The sequence below is a fragment of the Sinocyclocheilus anshuiensis genome, unplaced genomic scaffold, assembly GCF_001515605.1.
Source record: "Sinocyclocheilus anshuiensis isolate Anshui unplaced genomic scaffold, SAMN03320099.WGS_v1.1 scaffold299, whole genome shotgun sequence".
NCBI lineage: Eukaryota > Metazoa > Chordata > Actinopteri > Cypriniformes > Cyprinidae > Sinocyclocheilus > Sinocyclocheilus anshuiensis.
The window spans coordinates 686,374-710,113 of NW_015552565.1; the positions used below are offsets into that span (position 1 = coordinate 686,374).

Below are 23,740 nucleotides of genomic sequence, written 5' to 3' on the forward strand. Positions count from 1 at the left end.
AGCTGCTGGTCCCCACTGACTTCCATAGTATTTTTTTCTATACTATGGAAGTCAGTGGGGACAATCAACTGTTTGGTTACCCACATTTTTTTTTAAATATCTTCATTTATGTTCAACAGAAGAAAGAAAAAACATAAAATGGTCAAAAGTATGTTTTTTTTTTCACAATAACGGCAATAATTCAATTCAAGTTTATTTGTATAGCGGTTTTCACGATACAAATATTTTTTTTTCACAATAACGGCAATAATTCAATTCAAGTTTATTTGTGTAGCGGTTTTCACGATACAAATCGTTGCAAAGCAACTTTACAGCAATGGCACTCCATATTTCTCTGCATTAAAATGCATTTAAAATAGATTTTCAATAGAACTAGAATTTCCATTTCATGCCAACATTATGGCTAGGTAAGCATGTGATTGAGAGCATTTGTTTCAGCCCAACAGCATCTGATACATATGGATCATCATTTATTAAAAAAAAAATTATAATACTAATTAATAAAAAAATTATTTAACATTTTAGATTTTATTTCATCATTTTATTTCAGATGTCTCAGTACTTCAGCAGCTTCTGATGTACACAAGAAATAACAATTTCACAAGTTTTGCTTGATTGAGCATCATTGTTCGTCATTTGTGCTAAAGAGGTGGGTCTCCATCTATAAGGGGCGTGTCTATTACATATTGGGGCCTAGGGGTGTGGCCTAGTACTACATAAGAAAAGTTCTTGTTTCCTACAATCAGGTGTTTCTTCCAGCTCTCCATGTTCAAGTCCTAACATCTGAAAAGTGTTCTCCAGATGGAAGCTTGTTTTGTGAAGAGCATTAAAACATTAATTTAGAGAACAAAATGTGAGAGAAAAATCAAGCAGAACCTCTGGAGAAGGTGTGCAGTCACAGGCACTTATAGAGGCCGCTGTAGAGAAAAACCAGGGCAGGAGAGAGAACAAAGCAAAACCAAGAAAACATTTCAATATTTTTGCCATGATATTACCCTTTTCTTTTAAAGTATAAATAAGAAAAGCCAAAAACAAAAAATAACTAACATAAACTCTTAGATTTCATACATCAGTTGAGCGGTTTTCACCCAACATCCATCCATCTCTTTTTTTTTTTTTTTGTGCAGAAATGCTGGTAAACAGATCAACAATGTGACAAAGCATCAGTTAAACATTCCATGTTCAGACTGAATGGTGCTTTATCAGAAAATAATAATAATAATAAATCTCCTATTTTGACTGTTGCAATGCAAACATTCACCTAAAAAGACAAAGATGTAATGGCAATGTGTTTAGTTGCAAATACTGAACTAATATCAAAGTGTTGCACTGCAAAACACAAAATCTGTCCATAGAGTAAAAGAAATCAAGTCGTGCAATGCAAATCTAAATCTAATGCAAACCTATAGTGTTCGTGAACATAATTCCGAAAACATATTCCCGTTTTTGAGACGCTAACATAATGAAGATGTAAATATTTTGCCTACACCAATTCAATCGCACTTATTAACAAAACATTCTTGTGTATCACAATTACTATACATAATCACAAATTTATTAATCACTAAATAATATTTTGTAGTTATTGTTAAACAAAAGAGTTCAGAACAGTGCAAATACATTTTTTAAGACATTCCTCCAAAGATATGACATTCAACATCACACACCCTGACACTCAGTGTGTAAGACTGTCCTGGGGTTAAAGGTCAAGAGTGGAATGCGCTCCTACACAGCGTACGAATTGGTTAGAGAGAGAGAGAACGTGAGTAAGAATGTGAGTGACCCCTTTACACTTTCCCATGATAATTTAAGTGGTGCTCGCTGACACAAATAAATGAAGTGAAAGAAATAATAAAAACAGGAAGAGAGCAACAAAACATCTGTGAAATTCCACAGGCTGTCCCAAAGAGTCTTTTCACTTGATTTTTTTCTGATGCTAAAGCTTTGTGTGTATACTATAGCAAAGAACACTGTTCTTTATGAGCAGATGCCACTGTTTGCAAAGCCTGGATCCCGAGTGAGGTGAGATCTCCATCACGGCACACATACCATCCTCTTCTCGGCTGCAGAGTTGGGATTTTTTATGGCGCCGGGCCCCTCCAAGCACTCTGCTGCCCCCCTGTGGCAAGTGTCAGTCCTGTATGCACACACTCATGCACTGCTACTAGCTGTTGCTGCCTCCGCTGGTGAGTTTGAGAGACTTTATTTGATGCTGGAGAGAGTCTTTCTCCATCTGAGCTTCCGCTAGCGCCATCTTGGCTTTGGAGAGCTCCAGTTTCAAGCATTCATTCTCCTCCATGAGCAGCTGTATGGACAGAAAAGATCATTAGCTTGGCGCACAAACTGTTTATTGTTTATCAGCCTGGATGCTTTGCTTGAATGATAATTGTCATTGTATAATTGATGTTAAAGGGGTCATATTTTGTATAATTTTACTTTTTCTCTAAAGTCCCCTTATAAATATTAGTCAAGCTTTTTGCACCAACAACTTCATAATAATGGTTTAGTTATAACCATTTTCTACACTCATTCTTTGGCTCTCAGAAAAAAAAAAAAAAAAGATTAATTAAAAATTTATTGTTTCTACTGTGCCTTTAAGATTTATGTAAACATTCTCTTTATTGGCTGAACTAACATTGGATTTTTTCAGAAGAATATGCAGAGCAGTAGGTACTACACCTTTTTACAGTTATCATTAGTTATTCCTTTAAGTAATTTGAATTTAATTTTAACAGCATCTATCTTCATTATTACATCACCGTGACTGGGTGAGACACCAAAAAAAGACATCACTGATGTGTAACTGCATGAAATTTTCTAGGTTTCTGTCATCAGAAATCAATTTTTTTTTCAGAACAAGCCATTGTTCGCAGCCTAGTTTCAATAAATAATTTTTTTTGGACTGGGGAAATTTTGAGTTGTTAAACTTACAGTTTTTTTTATAGTACAGTATGTTTTCATAGCACATAAAATTATTTTTAAATAGAAAATTGTATTATTTATAGTAATGATTGCCTTAAAATTGAAATAAACCAAATCATAAACAGCAATCTTGCATCACTGTAAAGGCTTACAAACGTACATGGGTATTTAGACCGCAAACTGAAATGTTCACATAAGGCTGCAATTTTACAGTTTTATGTGGACGTACCCTGTGATGTATTACATCATGCAAAACTCTTCAATCATTTACATATCGCAAGTTCTTCCTTGTGTACCTGTTCTTTACTTGAGGGGGTGGGGCTTGTGGGTGACAGAGGTGCAGTCTGAGTGGCTTTCGGCTCACTGGCCACACCTACAAGAACTTCAGGGACAGAACTGAGCCTTCTGTCATTCACAGGCCTCGCTTTCTGAAGCTCTGATTCCGCAGCACACTCAGCTGTCCGAGGGGAGAGAGGGGGAGGGATGCGTTTAGTACGTCTGTCATTCACAGGCCTCGCTTTCTGAAGCTCTGATTCCGCAGCACGCTCAGCTGTCCGAGGGGAGAGAGGGGGAGGGATGCGTTTAGTACGTGCATTCCTGAGGTTTAATCCTATTTCAAAATAATTCAAAATAGAGGAGACAAACTTCAAAGTAAAAGAGAGAGTGCATGCATGTGCCAGACGGATTTAAAGAAGAGGGAAATGATGCTATAAGGAACGATTATAGTTCAGGTGAGAAGGAGGTAGCAGGAAGAGAAAAACAGGAAGTAAGGGACATGAATAACCTTCTCCGATGCTGAATGAGCCGTCATCTTGGCGATGAATAAGAAGATTATGAATATGCACAGCGATGGGTGTGGCCTCAGGCTCTGATGTGTTGTCACGGGGACCATCATCCTGATTTAAACACATATTAGTTCATACATGCTGGTCCTTGTGTAAAAAGTGAGCTGTCTTGCTATCTACTGTGGTTTTTCATTGAAGTCAGTGCATTCAGGGATTGCAGATCGTTAGGTTTTGGAATTGAGGGGCTGTGCACAAATCACACATTGTTTGAAGTGAATTAAAGTATGTACCAAAATATTAGTACTGGTGTTAAAAAAATTAAATATCAATATCATGTTAATACTACATATACAACAGTGTCGTAAATAATCCAGCACCAGAAGCTAAAACGGTCACACAAAATCATGTCAAGAACATGACAGATGAAAGCGAGACGTACACCCAAAAAACACTCATGTTTTAAATGTGATTCATTGGCCAAGAAAGAAAAAACCCAAAATAATCATAAGTGATAGTCTACAATAATTCTGATAAAATCTGATATTGTGACAGCCTTAATGTCTTGTGTCTAAATGTACCTTCAGATTGACGTGTGTATCTTTAATGGTGATCTCCATGGGGAGAACCTGGGAGGTGGAGTCCTCCTCCAGGAACAGGGCGAGGTTTCGCAGTGATGCCATGAGGAAGTCAGCACTGAAGCCCTGTAGGCGGCACTGCAGGAAGCCATTCTGTTCAGCCAGAGGAGAGTGAACCGCAGCTCCCGGACCGCTTTCCAGCCTCACCTGCACCTCTGGATTTAACACCGCGCTGGACTCCGACCCTGACCCAGAGCCTATGAGAGAGAGATAAACATGAGAAATTAAGTAATGTGCTAATATTATCCTTAACTGACTTTAGAAAATGTGTCAAAAATGTTCTGTAGGTTTAAAGGTTCTTAGTTTTGATCCCTGAAATGCTTCGTTCACACTGACAGTTGGGCTCTTCAAGTGAGGTATACTGTAATTACGATTTCTGAGCACATGACCAAGCAAATATCTGTCAAATAAATGTCATATTTGCAAGTATTAAACTCTGAATTCTAGGTGATACACAAGCTGGTAATATCATAAGGGGAATGTCTACTTGTCTACTAGTTAATCAAGTCAATAACTGGACACGAAATATTGATTTTATTCAGTTTAAATGTTTTATTAGCTCACTAAATGCCAAGCTTCAATGAAGAAAAATGGTTCCTCATGGCTTTAAAGGGGTTATATGACGTTGCTAAAAAGAACATTATTTTTTGTGTATTTGGTGTAATGAAATAGGTTTATGCGATTTTAGGTTAAAAAAACACATTATTTTCCACATACTGTACATTATTGTTTCTCCTCTATGCCCCGCCTTTCTGAAACGTGTCGATTTTTACAAAGCTCATCATTCTGAAAAGCGAGGTGTGCTCTGATTGGCCAGCTAGAGAAAGGAAAACTTGAAATCGCATCATATGACCCCTTTAAGGTAAGACAAATGAACTAGTTCAAACAAAATGAACATTTAAATGATAAAGTACAGTCATACCACTTATTACATGGCTTTTCACCACATAAATAACTCTGCAGACATTAAATATGGATTTGAGATGAAACTCAAATTCAAAAAACTCATTTTTTGCAATGTACAAAACAGTCCACGCGAGTCCAAGGTGTAATGCAACATACATGAAAGAAGCACCGGCTTCAGATACCCAGACGAGTGGTCTGTTATACAGCGTCTCTATTGACAAGTCTTTATCGGGTAATAACAGAATTCTGCAATTAACCAATCAGAATCAAGTATTTCAGACATGTATGTCATAATTGTGAATTCCCAACTCAAAGATACAAACTTGCCAGGTGCACTTGAAGGCAGCAAGAAATTTTAGAAATAAAACGCATCACTGATTATTTGCATACCATTAAACTTTTTTCAACTACAGTCCCTGTTGCTCTCATTGATAATGAATCATTCCAGGTCTCTATATCACTGCAGATCACCGTCAGTGTGAACACCTCTTAATATTTCAGCATAGATGCCATTATACAAAATACACATGATAATGAAGATCCACATGAAGAAAACACCATCTACTCCATGTTTCCTCATGCAACACAATAAGCCTTGGAACTACGAGGACACATAAATGTGTACACAGTCATGCAGGAAACCAATGGATCACTAATGAGTGGAAATCGAGGGCCCGCTGCACAGGCTGTGGAACCAGACGGCAAAGCAGGACACGGGAGACAGCCACCGGTCTAAAAATAGACAAATCCAAAACATTGAAACGCTGCATTTAAACGTTTTTAAAAGGTATTCATTCCTGTTTATTATCTAATCTATTGCAATGTACAAAACAGTCCACGCGAGTCCAAGGTGTAATGCAACAGACATGAAAGAAGCACCGGCTTCAGATACCCAGACGAGTGGTCTGTTATACAGCGTCTCTATTGACAAGTCTTTATCGGGTAATAACAGAATTCTGCAATTAACCAATCAGAATCAAGTATTTCAGACATGTATGTCATAATTGTGAATTCCCAACTCAAAGATACAAACTTGCCAGGTGCACTTGAAGGCAGCAAGAAATTTTAGAAATAAAACGCATCACTGATTATTTGCATACCATTAAACTTTTTTCAACTACAGTCCCTGTTGCTCTCATTGATAATGAATCATTCCAGGTCTCTATATCACTGCAGATCACCGTCAGTGTGAACGCCTCTTAATATTTCAGCATAGATGCCATTATACAAAATACACATGATAATGAAGATCCACATGAAGAAAACACCATCTACTCCATGTTTCCTCATGCAACACAATAAGCCTTGGAACTACGAGGACACATAAATGTGTACACAGTCATGCAGGAAACCAATGGATCACTAATGAGTGGAAATCGAGGGCCCGCTGCACAGGCTGTGGAACCAGACGGCAAAGCAGGACACGGGAGACAGCCACCGGTCTAAAAATAGACAAATCCAAAACATTGAAACGCTGCATTTAAATTATGCACTGAATCCAAAATGTCAGCGCAACAATGCCTGCGGTAATGAATGGAAATCTCATTGAAATTCATTGAAATTTCCTACAGCAGAGGGCAGAAAGGAGACATCAAATGATATCGGAGCTGTGCAATTCAGCGGTCCCAGAGGGTCTCGTGGCAGAGGAGTCCACAGTATCAACTATACTTCTCTGGCTGCCCTACATGTACTTCCTTTTGAGAAGCGTCAGCTCTGAAACTGAGACTGCATTAACATCCTCATCTCCTCTGCCCAGAATAGAGGGAAAAACACCTAACGCAGATGCTCATTCAGCAGAACTGTTAAATAAGAAATATAACAGAGAATAAAGAAATGGGGAGACAGAACAGGCAACCAAGATGGTTCCTTACAAAAAAAGTACCGTGGCATTACAGTGGTAAGATGATTGCAGCGGATGGTACTAAGATAGTACACCGGTATATACCTGTCACATATAATCACATTTATATTCAGTGGTATCTGCAGTATTTCAAAGCACTTCAAGGAACACTATGGTTACCATGGTACATGTCCAAAAACATGGTATTATCATCAATCCAAAGATCACAAAGTAAACCTTATGAAAAATAGGGGACGGCATATTAAGTTTAAAACAAATTCTCTTCATAAAGAACTTGACTTTTTGAATATTAAAGTTATTTTTTTAATAGTTAAGAAGTCCAACCTATGAATATTTATGTCTATTTGAATAATATTTGTACTTGCTATTGTATAATTTAATCATAATAGAACAGAAATTATATGACTCATTTCTTACTAAATAATTTGAATCAATTCTCTTTAATACATGACAAACTACTTAGGTAGTGCATGAACGTCATAATTTAAATACTGTAGAAAAAGATAGGGATGGCTCTAGACTTTTGTCCATGTGCATAAAGTTCAATTTCTTGCTTCTGAAAGGAGAGTTAAAACTGTTGCACTTCAGACGTTCAATACCCTGTGTGAATATGATGGAGTTATAAAGGCTTAGACCCCATTATAAGAAGAAGATAATTCTCCTTATAATGAGAATTATAAGTCTTTCCTGATTAATCCTTGAACAGTGAATGAAACAAGCAAACACAGCACTTTCCCTCCCTAGCAAAGATACTGAAGAACAGCAAAAATACTGCAGGAGGAAAAAGTGAATGAGTGAGAATAACAGAAAATGGAGAACATGGGAGCAGGTGAGTGAAAAATACAGAGAAACAGACTGAAAAACAGAGGCTAGCGGAATCGGTCAAGAGGAACTGAGCAGAGAAAAGCCTAAAGATTAATTATTGGAGAGGAAAGAGGCAGTGCTCTGAAACAACCCAGATAGAGGAGAGTCTGTATGTGTGTGTTTATGTGTGTACAAAGTCTCCTGAACCAGCAGTTCTGCTTCTGAACAACCCAGTGGTCTGTGACAGTAGAGAAACGACAACACAATACCAAAGCAGCTATAGGAGAGAGAGAGAGAGAAAGAGGAGGAGGAAAGCGAAAAGTTGGGACCAGTGAATGAGAAAAATTCTCCATTACAATTCACACCACAGCACACACAAACCTAACGGACTGCTTAAAAAAACATTACTAACACATTATTAAATATTAACCAGTAAGGCTAATTTCTGTGAGGACTATGATAGTTTCTAATATGATAGATACTTTAGCTGTTAGGCTATTAGCATCTTTCTCTATTGACGAACACAATCTGCAATCTACATTAAGGCTTCTTTAAGACTAATCAATTGACCAAAACACTGACTAGTCGTTTATAAAAAATATATCAGTATGCTACTGTTCAAAGGTTTGAGGTCAGTCATTTTAATTGATTTTATTTGATTTATTTATTTTTTGAAAGGAATTCATACTTTTATTCAGAAAGGGTGCATTCAATTGATCAAAAGTGACAGTAAAAACAATAAATGTACAAATAAAGGCTGTTCTATTGAATCGTTAAAAAAAAATCCTCAAAAAAAATTTATCACGTTTTCCACATAAATATTAACAGCACAGCACAGCTGTTTTCAACATTGATAATAATAAAAAATGTCCCTTGAGCAGCAAATCAGCATATCAGAATAATTTCTGAAGGATCATGTGACACTGAAGACTGGAGTAATGGCTGCTGAAAATTCAGCTTTTAAAAATATATATAACAAAAGAAAGAAAGAGAAGAAAGCAGTCATTCTAAATTGCAATAATATTCCACAATATTACCTTTTTACTGTATTTTTGATCAAATACTGTAAATGCAGATTAGGTGAGCATAGAGAGACTTGTTTAAAAAAAAAAAAAAAAAAAAAAAGACTGTATATTTTGATTAAATGCTGTAAATGCAGCTTAGGTGAGCATAGAGAGACTGTTTTAAAAAAAAAAAAAAAAAACATACAGAACCCAAACTTTTGAATAGTAGAGTTCAAATTAAACACAAAAACTGCTTAAAGAGTGATCACACAACACACACAACTCAGACTCATGCAAACTCACAGACAGCATTTCCACTCACAAACATGCGTACAAACACACACTATGCAAACATATGAAGATACACACTAAAAGTACCTTCACCACTTTGAGCGACTGATACTGTAGACACTAAACCTGAAGAAACGCAAACAGCAATTATTTATCAGGTGTAACAGCAACACACACACACACACACACACACACACACACACACAAACACAAATGTCAATCAGTCTTACCCAGGCTGCGGTTGCTAAGATACTGCCGCAAACTGACGTTGCCGAGCTGGTTGGGTCGGATCCGTCCTACCTCCAGAGCAACTGCTGTATCATCACCCTTCAGATCCAGAGAACAGCAGACCGAGTGAATCTTCAAAACCAGCACCGACACCTGCAAATGCACGTAATACAGATATTTTATACATCACATTGTTTTCATTCAGGAGAACAGAAAAAGTTCACTTTCAGCAACAAAGTTGAGGACTGAAAGAAAAAGAGTTTATTACAAGGTCTTTCGTGGGTTCGTCTATGCTCTGTGAGGCAGCGCTGATGGCGTCAGGTGACTGGGCCTCATCTGCCTCCTGAGCGAGAGTCACAGTCCCATCTGAGGAAATCTGTTCATTTAGAACCTCCTTGTAACCAGAGATTGATACGTCATCTGTAACAAAAAAAAACATATTTGCATATTATTTGGTAAGAACGAGAGAGTGTAGCATATCCAGAGCCATATTCAGTAACATAGAAAACATATTAAAATAAATTATAATTTTCCCATCACATTTGGGCCTGATGTTTAGCCTGTGCTAAATGGTAAATCTTGAATGAACTTCCGGTTATCTAGAAATAGTCATACTGCTCCATCAATGGAACAAAATAGCACAAAAAAGATAGATACAGTTACAATACTGCTCCCTTGTGGTCACAAACATAATAAAGCTCTCCTATAGAAGAACACACACAAGTAGAACATGGTGTTCAAGAGTGAATGTACCTCTCTCCAGCAGGCTGTAGCTGTCACAGTCCTCTAGTAAGTAACTGTCTATGGAGAGATCATCCAGAGACTGTAGTGAAGGGCTTTTCTTCATGTTCTTAAAGGTCACTGATAAACTCGACTGCGACTTGCCCTGGATCAAACGACCACTGCAGAGTACATGCACAAAAAGTAGAAAACAGTGAGTATGAGAGTGGATGAGAATGTCAGTACTAACGTAAAAAACACCAAAAGTGATACAAAAGAGTTCGAACACATTTTTGGCTAAATCAAAACATCAGTCAGAGTCGGCAAACTCTGCGCACGTCCACAGTCCTACACACAACACCACGAGGGACAAGCTAGTGTGAAATGATCAAAATCACGATACCACCGTTTTCTCCACAAACATTCACGCATACACAGATGGGCACAGAGTCCTAAAGAGGGTGTCTTACATGTTGGACATGGAATATAAGGAGGTAGACCTGCTGTGCGTGGAAGTTAAGAGGTCAGAGACCACTGATAAACTGCCTTTCCTTCAGAAGAGAGAAATTGAACAAACACACACACACACACACACACACACACACACCCAGAGGTCACATTCAGAGCAAGGAAGCACTTGTGCATTGGGTTTTACTCCCAAATACACACACACTCTCAAAACATTCAATGTCATTATTTCTGCATCAATCCTATCTACATTCAGTTATAAATTAAAGCTACAAAACTCACAATCCCGTTATAGAGCATTTTCTCTTTTATGCCCAATGGTGAAAGGTGCACCGCTTTGCGCCTCACAGGCTGATGAGGCCCTAATATTAACCTCATTGAAAACTGATCACCCAGTCAAGCCCAAAGCAGGGCATGTTACATACAGTATATTTTATATATACTTCAGCATGGGCCCTGTCCCACTTGATGTGGACTTGCAGTCTTATGGCCTTCATATTTGGATTTTGTGAAGGTAATGGCTAGATCAGGGGTATAAAACCCTTGTTCTCAGGTTACACTTTCCTGCAGAGTTTAGATCTAACCTTAATCAAACACCTGAAAAATCTAACCAAAGTCTTCAGGGTTACTTAAATACAATTAGGGTTGGAGCTAAACTCTGCAGGACAGTGGACAAAAGTCATTATTGTAGATTATTGCTCTTTATATTGTAATAATGATTATTAATATCAATATAGAACACAATATAAAAAACTTCTTTTGTGTTTTGTGTCTGTGTTTTGGGCACGTCACGTTCTGGCTTCACAGACAAACATGTCGGTCTATGACGTTAGTCTAGTCTAGAGCAAGTTATGCAAAAGCTTGCCTTGCATTATAATCACTCAAGCTACGAAATTAATCTTTTATTTACATCGTATCTGCACTGTGTTGTTTATGATGAGGGAATTCGCGAGCGTGCGCACTAAACACAGCTCAGTGCTGACTAATCTACAGTGCACAGCATAAATGAGTACACCCCCTCTGAAACTTAACAAATTCAGCAATTACTCTTTGCTTAGAAGACATGTTGTGGCTTTTTAGAGAGATAATATTCCAGCAAGTCTGCTTGATCAGTTACCAAAGAAGAATGTTAAAATTATTCAAGAAAATACCATTTTCTTATCAAAGTGATCAAATGTTGTGTTGCAAAAATGAGTACACCCTCCTGAAAGTTACTAAATAAAACAAAACAAAAAAAATTCTGGTGTAAGGTTAAGGCAAGTATTGATCAACATGTAAGTATGTTGAACCAAAACATTATTAAGTGTTATATGGCCCAATGAATCATACTCAGACTTAATGCTGACAACAATGAAACCACTTGAGAGAGAACTGTCAGGAGATTTATTTCTTAGCATAAAAGAGGAAAAATGCTACCCTCTTCTCATTACCTGCATTGTTGGGCATTATTTTTTAACATGACAATGAAGATATTCATTCTCCTGAGGTGAAAATCCTTCAGTGGACATGTATTTCACTCAATCTTAACACTCTTGAGCTGCTGTGAGAGATTCTGTAGAGACGAGCTGAGCAACACTCCCCATTAAAGACCAGGGCATTTAAGGAGGTCGTCCTCCAGGAGTTAAACAGCACAGATGTGAAAATTTGTCATGAACTTGTACACTCAGTGCCAAGAAGTGTCAGAGCAGTGTACTTAGAGTTATGGAGGACATATTAAGTTCTAGAATATTACACTTGTTTGAATTAAATCTAGGCTGTACTCAATTCTGCAATCCTTCATTTAAACAAAAATTGGCTAAGTTTCTTATTTTACAGACATTAATGGCATTTATTTCTCTGTTTTTATTAAGAATATGTTTAATACATTTCAATTTTGCCATCTTTCTATGAATTATATTAGTGATCATTAAGAAAATTAATCTTTTATATTTAATCAGAGGGGGTGTACTCATTTATGCTGTGCACTGTAAACACCTCTGATTGGCCAATGCATTCCTAAGTTTAACAGAAACGCGTGTGATTGGTTATAAGGCACAACGCTGCGCAAAAAAAAAAAAAAAAAAAAAAAAAGCACAAAAAAAGCATTTACCCATTTCATTTTAATCGTAACAGCCAAAGGGCTGTTTTTTGCCCCTTTGTCTTAAATTTGTGGGCCATTTTTGCCACGAGCCTTTATTAATTTCAGACCCTGGTTGGAACTGAAAGGGATAGTTCACCCAAAAATGAAAATTCTGTCATTAATTACTCACCCTCATGTCGTTCTAAACCCGTAAGACCTCCGTTCATCTTCAGAACACAAATTAAGATATTTTTGATTAATTCTGAGAGCTCTCTGACCCTCCCATATACAGCAATGTAATTACCACGATCAAGGTCCAGAAACGTAGCAAGGAGATTAGTAAAATAATCCATGTGACATCAGGGGTTCAACCGTAATTTTACGAAGCTACGAGAATACTTTTTGTATGCAAAGAAAACAAAAATAACGACTTTATTCAACGATTCGTCTCCTCCGCGTCACCCTGGTGCCATTTTGGAGAATATCCACTGAATGCAAACAGCGTATGTTGTTCTGTGTCAGCTGCGTCACGTGGATACGTTGTTTTCGTTCAAATCAAAGCGTAAACAACGTAGAAAATTTTTGGTCATTTTTGGGTGAACTAACCCTTGAAGTTTGCAGAAAGGTAGCCCTCTAGGAGCAGGATTGGCTACCCATGTCTGTCTAGCTCACAACACCGTATGTTGTCCCATTTATTTTATGGTTTAACAAAATGCCCACCCCCTTTAAACCCGTGATGCACCCTTTAATAAAGATTTGGTCAACTATCCAATGCTCCATGCAACATTATGTCATCAAATTGTGTAAGGTGGACCACAAAGGCTTATGTCAGCATTTGGGACAGGGCCATGCAGCTCTACTTCCATTATCAATTTCCAAAAACAAAGCAGGAAAGATTGGACAGCTGTGTTCTAAATACACGAAAACAGTAATACCTGGACATGGACTGAGGTAGCCTGCCTCCCAGACTCTTCTCATTCCATTCCCTGGAGGAATTGTCGGACATGGGATCTACTACCATGATTCCACCTTGTGAGGTTTCACTCTGCTGCCCTTTGGCTTCAGCTCTGTTGCCCTCCCCATTGGGAGATCCTTCTCTCAAGTCCTTCTTCTCCTCAGATGGCACCATTCTACCAGACACCATGCTACTCCTCTCATCCACAGATGCCTTTCTCAGATCAGGAGACGGGGAAGCAAGGAGGGGAGATGCATTGACGGCATGTGCACAAAGGAGCTGATCCACTTTTCGAGCACCCTCTCCTGCAGCCGAGGGTCTCTCGTGCCCATCACTCTCCTCACTCCCGGCTTCAAGAGTGGCCCTGCTTTCTGAAGGGGATACGTCTGAGTCCAGGGGGCTAATGTTCAAATCTGGTTGAGGAATGGGCTTCAGGAGAAGTGCAACTTCTGCACTTTTCATGAGCACGCCCACGCAGGCACTGAAAGGTTGCGTGGGACCCTGGCGCTTGGAGCCGTACTGCTCCAGATCTTGCTGTAAAGTGCGCTGCAGAGATTTCACAGCATTTTGCAGTCTGAGCAGGAACACATACTGCCCATGGCTCACCTGAGCACTCAGGTGCTTCTGAATGTGCACTATCACCTGCAAGTCTACTTCGCTGGAAGAGGACGAGGAAGCAAGGGAAAGAGACGAAGAGGAGTCGCAGAATAGGCCATCCAGAGAGTGTGGTTTGTGGAGGCCGTTGCTTGGCATGTTGCTGGGAGATGCATCAGTGCTGTAGAACTCCTTTAGAAGCTTCTTCCTCTGTAGACGACTGGCTATCTCAGTTGACTCGCTGCGAGGCAACAGGCCTGACCCTGTGCCTGCTCTGAGCCTCTCGTGGTGCTGAGTGTATCGGGCAGGGTGGCATACCCAAAGTGTCAGAGGGAAGGAGTCCACGCAAGGTGTCGGACGACCTCGCCCACTGCGGGAGCCCTCATAGTCCACCCAGAACTGGGAGAAGTGCACGGCCCACAAGTCGGTGGCTGCTGGTGTTTTGAGGGCATTGGTGGAGAGAGATGGCGGAGCAAGGCCCCGGTATACATCATGAATGCATGTGTCCTGCTCATGAGCGTGTCGCTGGAAGACAGGATGCAGCACAGAGAAGGAGTTTTGAGAACGAGGAAAAGAGGCAGAGAGGGAGGTGAAGAAGGGTTGCTCCTGGAAGGCCTGCATGAGGGCTTCCAGACTGGACCGGGTACATCCGGAAGGGTGACGGGTGTTAGTGGCTACCATCTCTGAGGTCTGTACTGACACTGAGCGGGGCTGGTCAGGCTGAGTCCTCTCCTGTTCTGCAGGGATCACCAGCTACAAACATGCAAACACAGAATTTTCTATTAAACTACAAAAAAAAAAATGGTACATACAATTTTACAATAAGGTTCCTCAAATCCAGGCCTGGAGGGCCATTGCCTTGCAGAGTTTAGCTTAAACCCTGATCAAACGCACTTGTAACTTTCTAGTAATCCTGAAGACATTGATTACCTTGCTCAGGTGTCTTTGATTAGAGATGAAGCTAAACTGTTGCAGTTTCTTAAGTGAATGTAAGTAAGAACTACCTTCAGCATGAGTCCGTCCACTCTGATATCTACATGCTCGTCAGGTTTCTGCGAGTCATTGAGTTTGTACAGCTCCATAAATTGTTCTAAGCTCTGACAAAGGTCCAACGCAAACAGATTGAGCCAAACCAGACTGCGAGAGTCAAGCACCAGCTGTAGTGCGTTCAACTGCACGTACAAGTTGGGGCAGGGGACTGCAGAGAGAGTTTATTCATGTCAATTCAGAGAATGCTTGAGTTGAACTGATATTAAGTGACTATTCTGATTTTGTCAGCATTTATTATGTATGCTGCCACTTCTGTCTTACTGGGATAGTCTTTGCCATCTGGGAAGTAGTACTCTGTGAATTCGGCATGGATAGCCGGCATCTCTTGGGGGAGGTAGAGGGATTTCTTATTGCAGGATATCATGCTTTGAGGACTTGAGCGTGGCTGGTCTGCTGTAGACACCTTCAATACAGCAGAAAAATCAACTTTTAAAGAGTTACTTAATAAAAATTTCATCATTTACTCAAGTCAATGATGACAACATTTATGCATCTTGATGCAACACATTTGAATTTGAAATGAGTATAAATGGCGTTAAAGAGCTATTTCAGAGGGAAAGATTATTAGTGCATGTGTATGTGTGTTCTTCCACACAAACCTGAAAGATGCTGAAATCTGCCATCCGTAGCACAATTGAGCTGGACATGAGCTGGGTTTTTGGTGCAGGTGGGGGCGAGAAGGAAGTGCTGGAGCCGGTGGAGATCTTTCCTGTGGGAAACACATAAACTCAGACATCACAAACACAGTGGACCATCTGCACAAACCGCAGCCATGTGTTTGTGTGGCACCTCAAACACACACCAGAGAGGTACCTGTCTCCAGACACCAGCAGCAGTTGGCCGTGGGGGAGAGCGGCCACAAGCCATCTGGGCCTGAGTCCAGCTCCCTAACCATTATCCCTCCACCCTGTGCCTCTAAGACAATCGACTGATGGACTGGGGACACAGAACCCATTACGCAAAAAACCTCTCAAAGGTGTTAGCTGCTACCAGGACACACTTAATGGCCACAGCAAAACACATTCTAATGATTTCAAAATTAAAGCCACGATCACAATATACTCGAACATTAGCCGTACTGTACTGCTGAGCTAAAAAACTAACACTTTAGCTAAAGGCTCTTGTACAAAGACTCTGCTATACTCTCAGTGGCCACATGGAAGACCTCTTGCTAGCCAAGAACACAACTACAACCCAAAACTGTGTAGTCATCTGAAAGTGTCTTTGTGAAGAGCCCTTAAAATAAAGTGTCACAAATTCTTGCTATATCAATTGTTCGGATGAGCAGATATCCAGGCCTATGCATCTATAAACAACAGCTGTCAATTAATAACCCGTGTCCAGATCACATTTCACCCTAAAATCCCCGCCCCCCAAAAAAAACTAATTAATTCATTAATTAAACTAATTTTTGCATTATTTTCATGACATTTTGCGCACAATTTCTCATTACCATAATGCATCCAAATGTTTTTATGCATAATTTTGAATGGACTATTATAAAAATATGAATGTTATAAAAACAATTTAAGTCAGTTCAATTCAAGGCAGTACATCAATTCTACTATAATGTAAAAATATGACAATTTAAAAATATATATATTGTTATTGTTAATATTAAAATTTTATTTAGATTTTTGGGTCAAATATGATCCAGTCATATTCTCGATAGGTCGCATGAAATTCATCCATTTTCTGTTTTTCAGTCACAATGAGATGAAAGCAGTCAATCAGGGTGTGTTAATAGGCAGGACATTCTCACCGTGCTGAGGGGAGCTCTGGCTCTGGCCACTGACTGCGGTTTTGAGCATTTCCACATTAGACTTAAACTCCTCCAGGAGAGAACGGGCCCAGGTCTCACGAGACTTTGTGGCCTCGCCGTAATGCATCCAGTGCATAGAGCTCTCACCTGAGAGAGAGAAAGGAATTATGCTTTAATAATCTGAACATCTTTCTGTTCAACAGTTTATTAGAGGAAGAATCTAATGTGTTTGAGGAGTTTACCTGCTTTGTGGAAGGGATAATAGTCTACGCTGATAGAACTGAAGGACAACTGCATTGCACCACTATCTAATCTCTTATTTATTCCTATAGAGTGAACAAGACACATATTTCAACATAACACCAAACTTCACATCACACTTTGATGTTAACAGTATTAAGTGTGAATATGTGGTACCTCTGTCCTTGGCATTGGTGTCGTCGCAGATATGCAGGTCGAGATGTGTGATTTGGAGGTGGTGTGAGGTCTCACGAACATCATAGTCGTTAAACAGCCGTGCCATGGAAGCGCTCTGATCTGCTGTGGCTGAAGCCTGCTGTGTGCGCACCTGTTGGGCTGAAGGAGGTGCCGGTGTTACCTAAAAACACCAACAGAGTTGAAATACACTGTACAGAAATCTCCAAAAACACACCAAACATTTGACACATCACCAGTCCAAAATCTGAACTAAAATTTTCAACCAGTAGAGGGCACCAAAATATTATTTTGAGAACAGAAAGCAAACCTTTAAAAAAAAAAAGAGGAAGTATGGAAGAAGTGGTGTGGCTGATTAATGAAGGGGACGAGGAAGTAGCTTCAAACACACACCTGTGTGGTATCGGGGGCCATGCTCTTCCTCTGCGCAGCTGATTTTTCCATGGCTTCACTAAGAGACTTAGCGTACTGCACCATGGCCTTGAGCTGAGAGTCCGTCAGCACCCACAGCAGGTCCTCCAGGATCAGAATCAGCTTTGATTCAATAACATTACAGTCTTTCATCTGGAATACACATGGACATTCAGCCGTGAGGCAAATACTGTGGAATCTCACATTAGATATCATAGTAATCATTAGTAATGTTTTTTTAAAGAAGTCTCTTTAGCTCACCAAGACTGTAAATACAGTGAAACATCATTGCAATTTTAAATAACTGTTTTAAATTTTAATACATTATAAAATGTAATTTATTCCTGTGATGGCAAAGCTGAATTTTCAGCACCATTACTTCAGTCTTCTTCAGTGTCACATGATCCTTCAGAAAAAAAAAAAAAAACTTTTGAATGATTGTATTTATGCTGTATATATTATATTGTTGAATGTCTTAAAGGTGCCATAGAATGCATTGATACAATATTTAAAATTGTTCTCCGATATCTACATAGAAGGTATGTGGCTTAGGTAAGGGCACAAAATCTCCAGAAACGGTTTTACATGTCCATTTACAACCAAAATGGTCATGAATAATATTGTTGAGCTCTGCTCTGATTGGCTGTTTCACAGTGCAGCTCAATGTTGAGCTCTGCTCTGATTGGCTGTTTCACAGTGCGGCTCATTTCAGTAGCTCACACAGCAGGAAGGAAACACAGGGAAAATATATATTTCAATACTTTCTCTCGCAGTTATATCGTTGGGTAATTATATAAAATGCGGGCATCAGGGAGCCGCTATTAATATGCGGGGCATTAAAACAAAATTCGACTGCACGATCACTTTTTACTTTCACTTTCGAGATTTGCTATCGCACATGCTCTGTGTAAACTACAGCGGCAGTACTTACCACACATTTTACACATCAGATGCTTGTCAGTGGTGCTCAGGAACTGTAAATCATTCGCCATCATCCTTAGTCATCTCTCCTTACTCTGTTTATGTGGTAAGTGAAATCTTATGTACTGTAATGTAACAGGGTACCGCTAGCAAGCAGCTAACATGTCTCTTTAGTGGCTCGCGTTATTTTATTAGAATGCGTTATTTGTTTTCCGTGCCTTTCTGACAGACAACAACCCATCCCTGCACATCACATCCCCTGCACAGCCTGGAACATAACATTTATTTCCATGATCTGCCATTTTCGCTATTATCCTCGCTTGTTTCTTCACAATACCTGCAGAACTTCTGATGATTCAGCTGTGCAGGTTCGGCTGGCGGCTGACATAGAACATGGGCGGGTATATGCAAATGTTGGGGGCGTAACTATTAGTGATCCCAACTGTAACGTCACAGTCGGTGTTATGTTCTGATTCGCCTATTTTTCAGTGGTCTTTTGCATGCATGAGATTTACATAAGAAGGAGGAAACAATGGTGTTTTGAGGCTCACGGTATGTCATTTCCATGTACAGAACTGTTATTATTCAACTATGTCAAGGTAAATACAGTTTTCCATTTTATGGCACCTTTAATATTTGGTTTTTTGTTTAATGACACCAGCATTCTAGCTTTATTTTGATTTGGATTTTCAACACAGTTTAGAATCTTTAATATTCCTCTCCCTTTTACATCATGATGTTTTACTGACTTAAAATGTTTTTAAAAAATATATATACATTTTTTCCAGGTTTATGAAGGACTTTAAAACCCAAATTTTCAATATGCTCCCCACTGCATTTCATTTAATCTTGCATAATTTGACCGTACTAAATGTACAGAGTTTGTTTGCATTTCTTTTTATGTGAGGCCTGGATCCTCTAATCAGCTGCCAATATTCAGACTACCAACAGAGAAATGGATCCCGGCTGCCCACAGAGCTCAGAGCTGATCCACAGAAGATTGAGTGCTACACACACTCTCAAAAATACACAGTGATCCAAAGATTGACAGTTTGGATCTAATTTTGAACATATACCCATATGTTTCTGTTTGAGTGTGTGAAATTAATATGTGTGCATGTGTGTGTCCTTACCCTCCTCTTTAAAGTGACTCTGATCTTTGATTGGTTGGTGATGAGTCGTATGGGGGCTCTGACGACCTCATGTTCTGTGTTCTGGATGGCGTCTGCTTCAATCCTGATCATCTGCCAGCTCACTTCCTTAAATGTTAGGATCTAAAACAAATCATAGTGTTACCATATAAACACATACCTCATCCACTCCACAATACCATAGGTATCTGTTGTCACCTCTCCACGTGTGGGGTCCAGGATGCGGGTGTATCGGAGGTCACCAGTGGCCCAGCTGGTGTTAACACTGTAGACCTGGAGCTGCGAGAGCTCAAAGGAGGCGTTAAAGGCTTTGGCGCTGATGCGGATCACTATGGAATTCACAGAGAGAGAGATGCCCTCCACAACCTTCTCCGCAAAACCATATTCACTGGCAAAGAGAGAATAAGATTACAAAATAAACATTTAATAGCAGGCTTGCGAGCAAGTTTTACACTACAACAAGGTTTCACCAAAAAAACAATATCAAGCTCTCACAAAAAATCAAACAAAAAAAAAAATACAAAAAGAAATAATCTTTTCCATGGCTTTTCAAGACACAATTTATATGCCTCCAGGTTTTCCATGACAGAAGGAAGCATGAAAACAGGAAGCAGCAGAGGGGAGATACAAATCAAGACAGATAAATCCGGTCAATTGAAACTGACCTTTGACCAGAGGCTGTTGCAATGGGTGATGGGCCGTTGGGAGGGCGAGGCTCGTCACAGGTGCTCATCTCCATGACGACTTTATCCAAAGACTGAAAGACATGATTTCCAGTTGGAATAATTAAGCTACAGAAAATTTATTTTATCCCTTTAATCAAAGAAGTGCCTCAAATAAAACAACAAACAAAAAATACAAAAACAAAACCACAATAAAAGCAAAACAAAAAACTAAATGGCAAAACAAAACAACAAAAACATGACAACACAAAAAAAAACAGCAAAACAAAACAACAAAAACATGACAACACAAAAAAACAGCTAGACAAAACAACAAAAACAAGATAACAAAACAAGATAAAACAAAACAAAATGAAATAATATTTAAAAAATACATTTTTAATAAAGTGTTATTACCAGAGTAATTGGATGAGTCTTCAGCTTGGTCCATGGGATCTAGGGCACACACGCACACAAAGAAAATATATATTTACAGTATATGCAACATTGTCCTTTATAATTAAAGTACACAGCCTGTAATTAGGCACTGTTTGCAGTAACTTTGCTAAGATATGATGCATGTACTCATGTCTGTCTTGGTGTGTCTTAATAATATTGCTGCAATCTTCTAAAGACATACACTTTTAGAAACTGGCTTTATTGTATTCCTTCAATGGATATATTTGTGAGGAACAAATTTTGAAGAACACCCTCAGAAATATAGTGAAACATGTTGAAAAATCGACTTGTGAGGATATTTGAAGTGGTACTTATAATTTGCTCATAAATCATGTTCTTCAAATCTAATAATCTCTAACTCTACAGGTTTGTTGAGAATGACTACCATTGCGTCTATGAAAGGCCCTTAGTAATATAGCTTCTGAGATGCAGGTGTGTGTGTGTGTGTGTGTGTGAGAGAGAGAGAGAGAGCAGTTTTTTCCAGTATGCATCAGGAAGCATGCAGAAGCACCTGGAGCACAGCCAGAGGGAGAAAACTGTACGTTCCTCTTAAAAAGAGTCAGACAGGGACAAGAAACACACACAAACACTCATCCCTAAAGAGCAGAATATAGAAAAGCTGTATTTCATTTCCTCTGCACTCAAATATGGATGTTAAAGTGGAGAGTTAAAAAGCTGCAGCATGAATATTAGCCATTGAAATATACTAAAACTGATGTTAGGAGATCACAGGGAGGAATAATAAAAAGGAGACGAACAAAGGGAAAGGAAGAGGAAAGGAAAAGGAGCGTTTCAAAGGCTGGATCTCCTGGTGAAGTTCATCGCAGACACATTCATTTCTCTCTGTCACTCATTACCCAGGCGTGAGCTTCATTTAACCAATCAGATTGCTGCACAAGGGTCGCACTGACCCTCAGAACAGCTGCAGCTATCGTATTTTATCAATACACACAATGACATCCATTGAGGTTTCATTAAACAACTACGTGGCTGATGTCTAGACAAGAATGGAGGGACAGCCAATAATGGTTGTGGAAAACTGCACCAGACTAATAGATAATTGATGCCAGAATGAAGGATGGGAAAGTCTACTGCGGCCAGAAAAAGGAAGAGAGAAAGGAAAAGCTCAAGTAGAAGTAGAAAGTAAAACTACAAGATCAGCCAGTCTTGGTTTAGCTCTATCGACCGAAACAACAGGACAAGGAAACTATGTGGTGTTTGTTCCTGTAACTGAAGTATCATCTATAACATCAGGTTTTAATTACTACAATTGCTCCCAGCAACTGTCGAGTCATTGTTATGACAATACTGAGCCATTCAAAGTAACATTGTGTCTTTGCTCTATTAAGGTTTGCGTGGTCAGCGTGTTGTAATCGATTTGAGATTACAGAGCTCAGACACTGCCTTTCCTCACCACAAACTTACTGTCTGGTTTCCTAATGTTATCAAATGTAGTGCAAAGTGTGTACTGCAGTGGTGATGCTAACATATAATATGATGAATATGATGAAAGCCGGTGTAAAATATTGTTTAAAAAAAAAATATATATTATTATTGCTTCTACTACTACTAATATTACTGCTAATACTAACAACAATAATAATCACAATAATTATATAAATAATTACATTATTATTATTATTATTATAGTAATAAAAAAAAATAATACTTTCAAATTATGGCTGCTGTAAATTTTTTATATTTTCAATATATTTTTTAAAATTGTAAAAATATTTAAAATAATTTAAAATGTAAAATAAACCATTTTAAATGCTACAAAATTTCTTAGAAAACATTATCATGTACTTTATGAAAATTGTTTATTTTGATTGATTTGATTACATGTAACGTTATAAAATGATTATTATTTATTATTATTATTTTTTTTTTTAAATATTAGAAGAGAGCATTACATGACAGCAATATTATCCTATACAATAAAATCTCTAATAACTGTCCAATAACCAATATGGTACCAATATATCGTGCTTCTCTACTAACTTCCATCTCTGCGGAAGCCAACATAGGATGGATATTATGTACATTTGAATGCAGTTCACGAGTACAAGTCAAGAGGGCTGAACTCAATTATCTTCCCAGCTGATTCTACAATAATGGTGTCAGAGGGACTCATAGTGATGATGTCAGCAAGAAGCAGGGGCGTCTCTTACCCGGATGGCGGCCTTGTTGCAGCAGACTTTATTAATGGCGAGCCAGGTGGGCAGATCCAACATGTTCTGCAAAACCTCCTCATCCAGCTCCAGGTTGGTAAGCTGGCCCTCCCCTTTCAGAGTGCTCAGATTAATCTTATCTGGGGAGAGATTCTTAGCAAACCTGCAGAAAAGAGAAAGAGAGAGAGAGAGAGGAACCGGGAGAAATCAGATAATAAAATCAGTAAGATGAATGAAGAAACTGAGGGAGGCAGAAAAAGCACATAGCAGTTTTCCATTATGGTTTAATGGCTCTTTCTCTTGACTGTAATTACAGCTTTACAAGCAAGTAGACCGGTGAGCTGTGCTGTTACCACCCACCACTTGAGTTCATATGTGTGTGTGTGTGTGTGTGTGTGTGTGTGTGTGTGTGTATGTATGTGTGTGTGTGTGTGTGTGTGTGTGTGTGTGTGTGTGTATGTATGTATGGAGTATGGACATTTAAAA

At 39.0% G+C, this 23,740-nt stretch overlaps 1 protein-coding gene across 2 annotated transcripts in view; it reads right to left on the reverse strand.

Annotated features, from left to right (window-relative positions):
* Positions 1 to 534: 534 nt before the first annotated feature.
* LOC107664877 (UHRF1-binding protein 1-like) overlaps positions 535 to 23,740 on the reverse strand; it is a 35,593-nt gene continuing 12,387 nt past the window's right edge. Inside the window, exons 2-23 of one of the 2 annotated variants that reach the window (XM_016455563.1) lie at positions 23,255 to 23,417; positions 21,042 to 21,080; positions 20,628 to 20,719; positions 20,161 to 20,350; positions 19,945 to 20,085; positions 17,873 to 18,043; positions 17,462 to 17,642; positions 17,287 to 17,370; positions 17,045 to 17,191; positions 15,882 to 15,991; positions 15,544 to 15,685; positions 15,237 to 15,430; positions 13,619 to 14,985; positions 10,627 to 10,707; positions 10,190 to 10,338; positions 9,705 to 9,856; positions 9,439 to 9,589; positions 9,296 to 9,334; positions 4,286 to 4,539; positions 3,707 to 3,818; positions 3,219 to 3,379; positions 535 to 2,305 (exon numbers count right to left, since the gene is read on the reverse strand). In XM_016455563.1, the coding sequence (XP_016311049.1) occupies positions 2,165 to 2,305; positions 3,219 to 3,379; positions 3,707 to 3,818; positions 4,286 to 4,539; positions 9,296 to 9,334; positions 9,439 to 9,589; positions 9,705 to 9,856; positions 10,190 to 10,338; positions 10,627 to 10,707; positions 13,619 to 14,985; positions 15,237 to 15,430; positions 15,544 to 15,685; positions 15,882 to 15,991; positions 17,045 to 17,191; positions 17,287 to 17,370; positions 17,462 to 17,642; positions 17,873 to 18,043; positions 19,945 to 20,085; positions 20,161 to 20,350; positions 20,628 to 20,719; positions 21,042 to 21,080; positions 23,255 to 23,417 (4,261 nt within the window). In that variant the 3' untranslated portion in view covers positions 535 to 2,164. The remainder of the gene's footprint in view (positions 2,306 to 3,218; positions 3,380 to 3,706; positions 3,819 to 4,285; positions 4,540 to 9,295; positions 9,335 to 9,438; positions 9,590 to 9,704; positions 9,857 to 10,189; positions 10,339 to 10,626; positions 10,708 to 13,618; positions 14,986 to 15,236; positions 15,431 to 15,543; positions 15,686 to 15,881; positions 15,992 to 17,044; positions 17,192 to 17,286; positions 17,371 to 17,461; positions 17,643 to 17,872; positions 18,044 to 19,944; positions 20,086 to 20,160; positions 20,351 to 20,627; positions 20,720 to 21,041; positions 21,081 to 23,254; positions 23,418 to 23,740) is intronic. The other variant, XM_016455564.1, reaches the window with a different exon arrangement.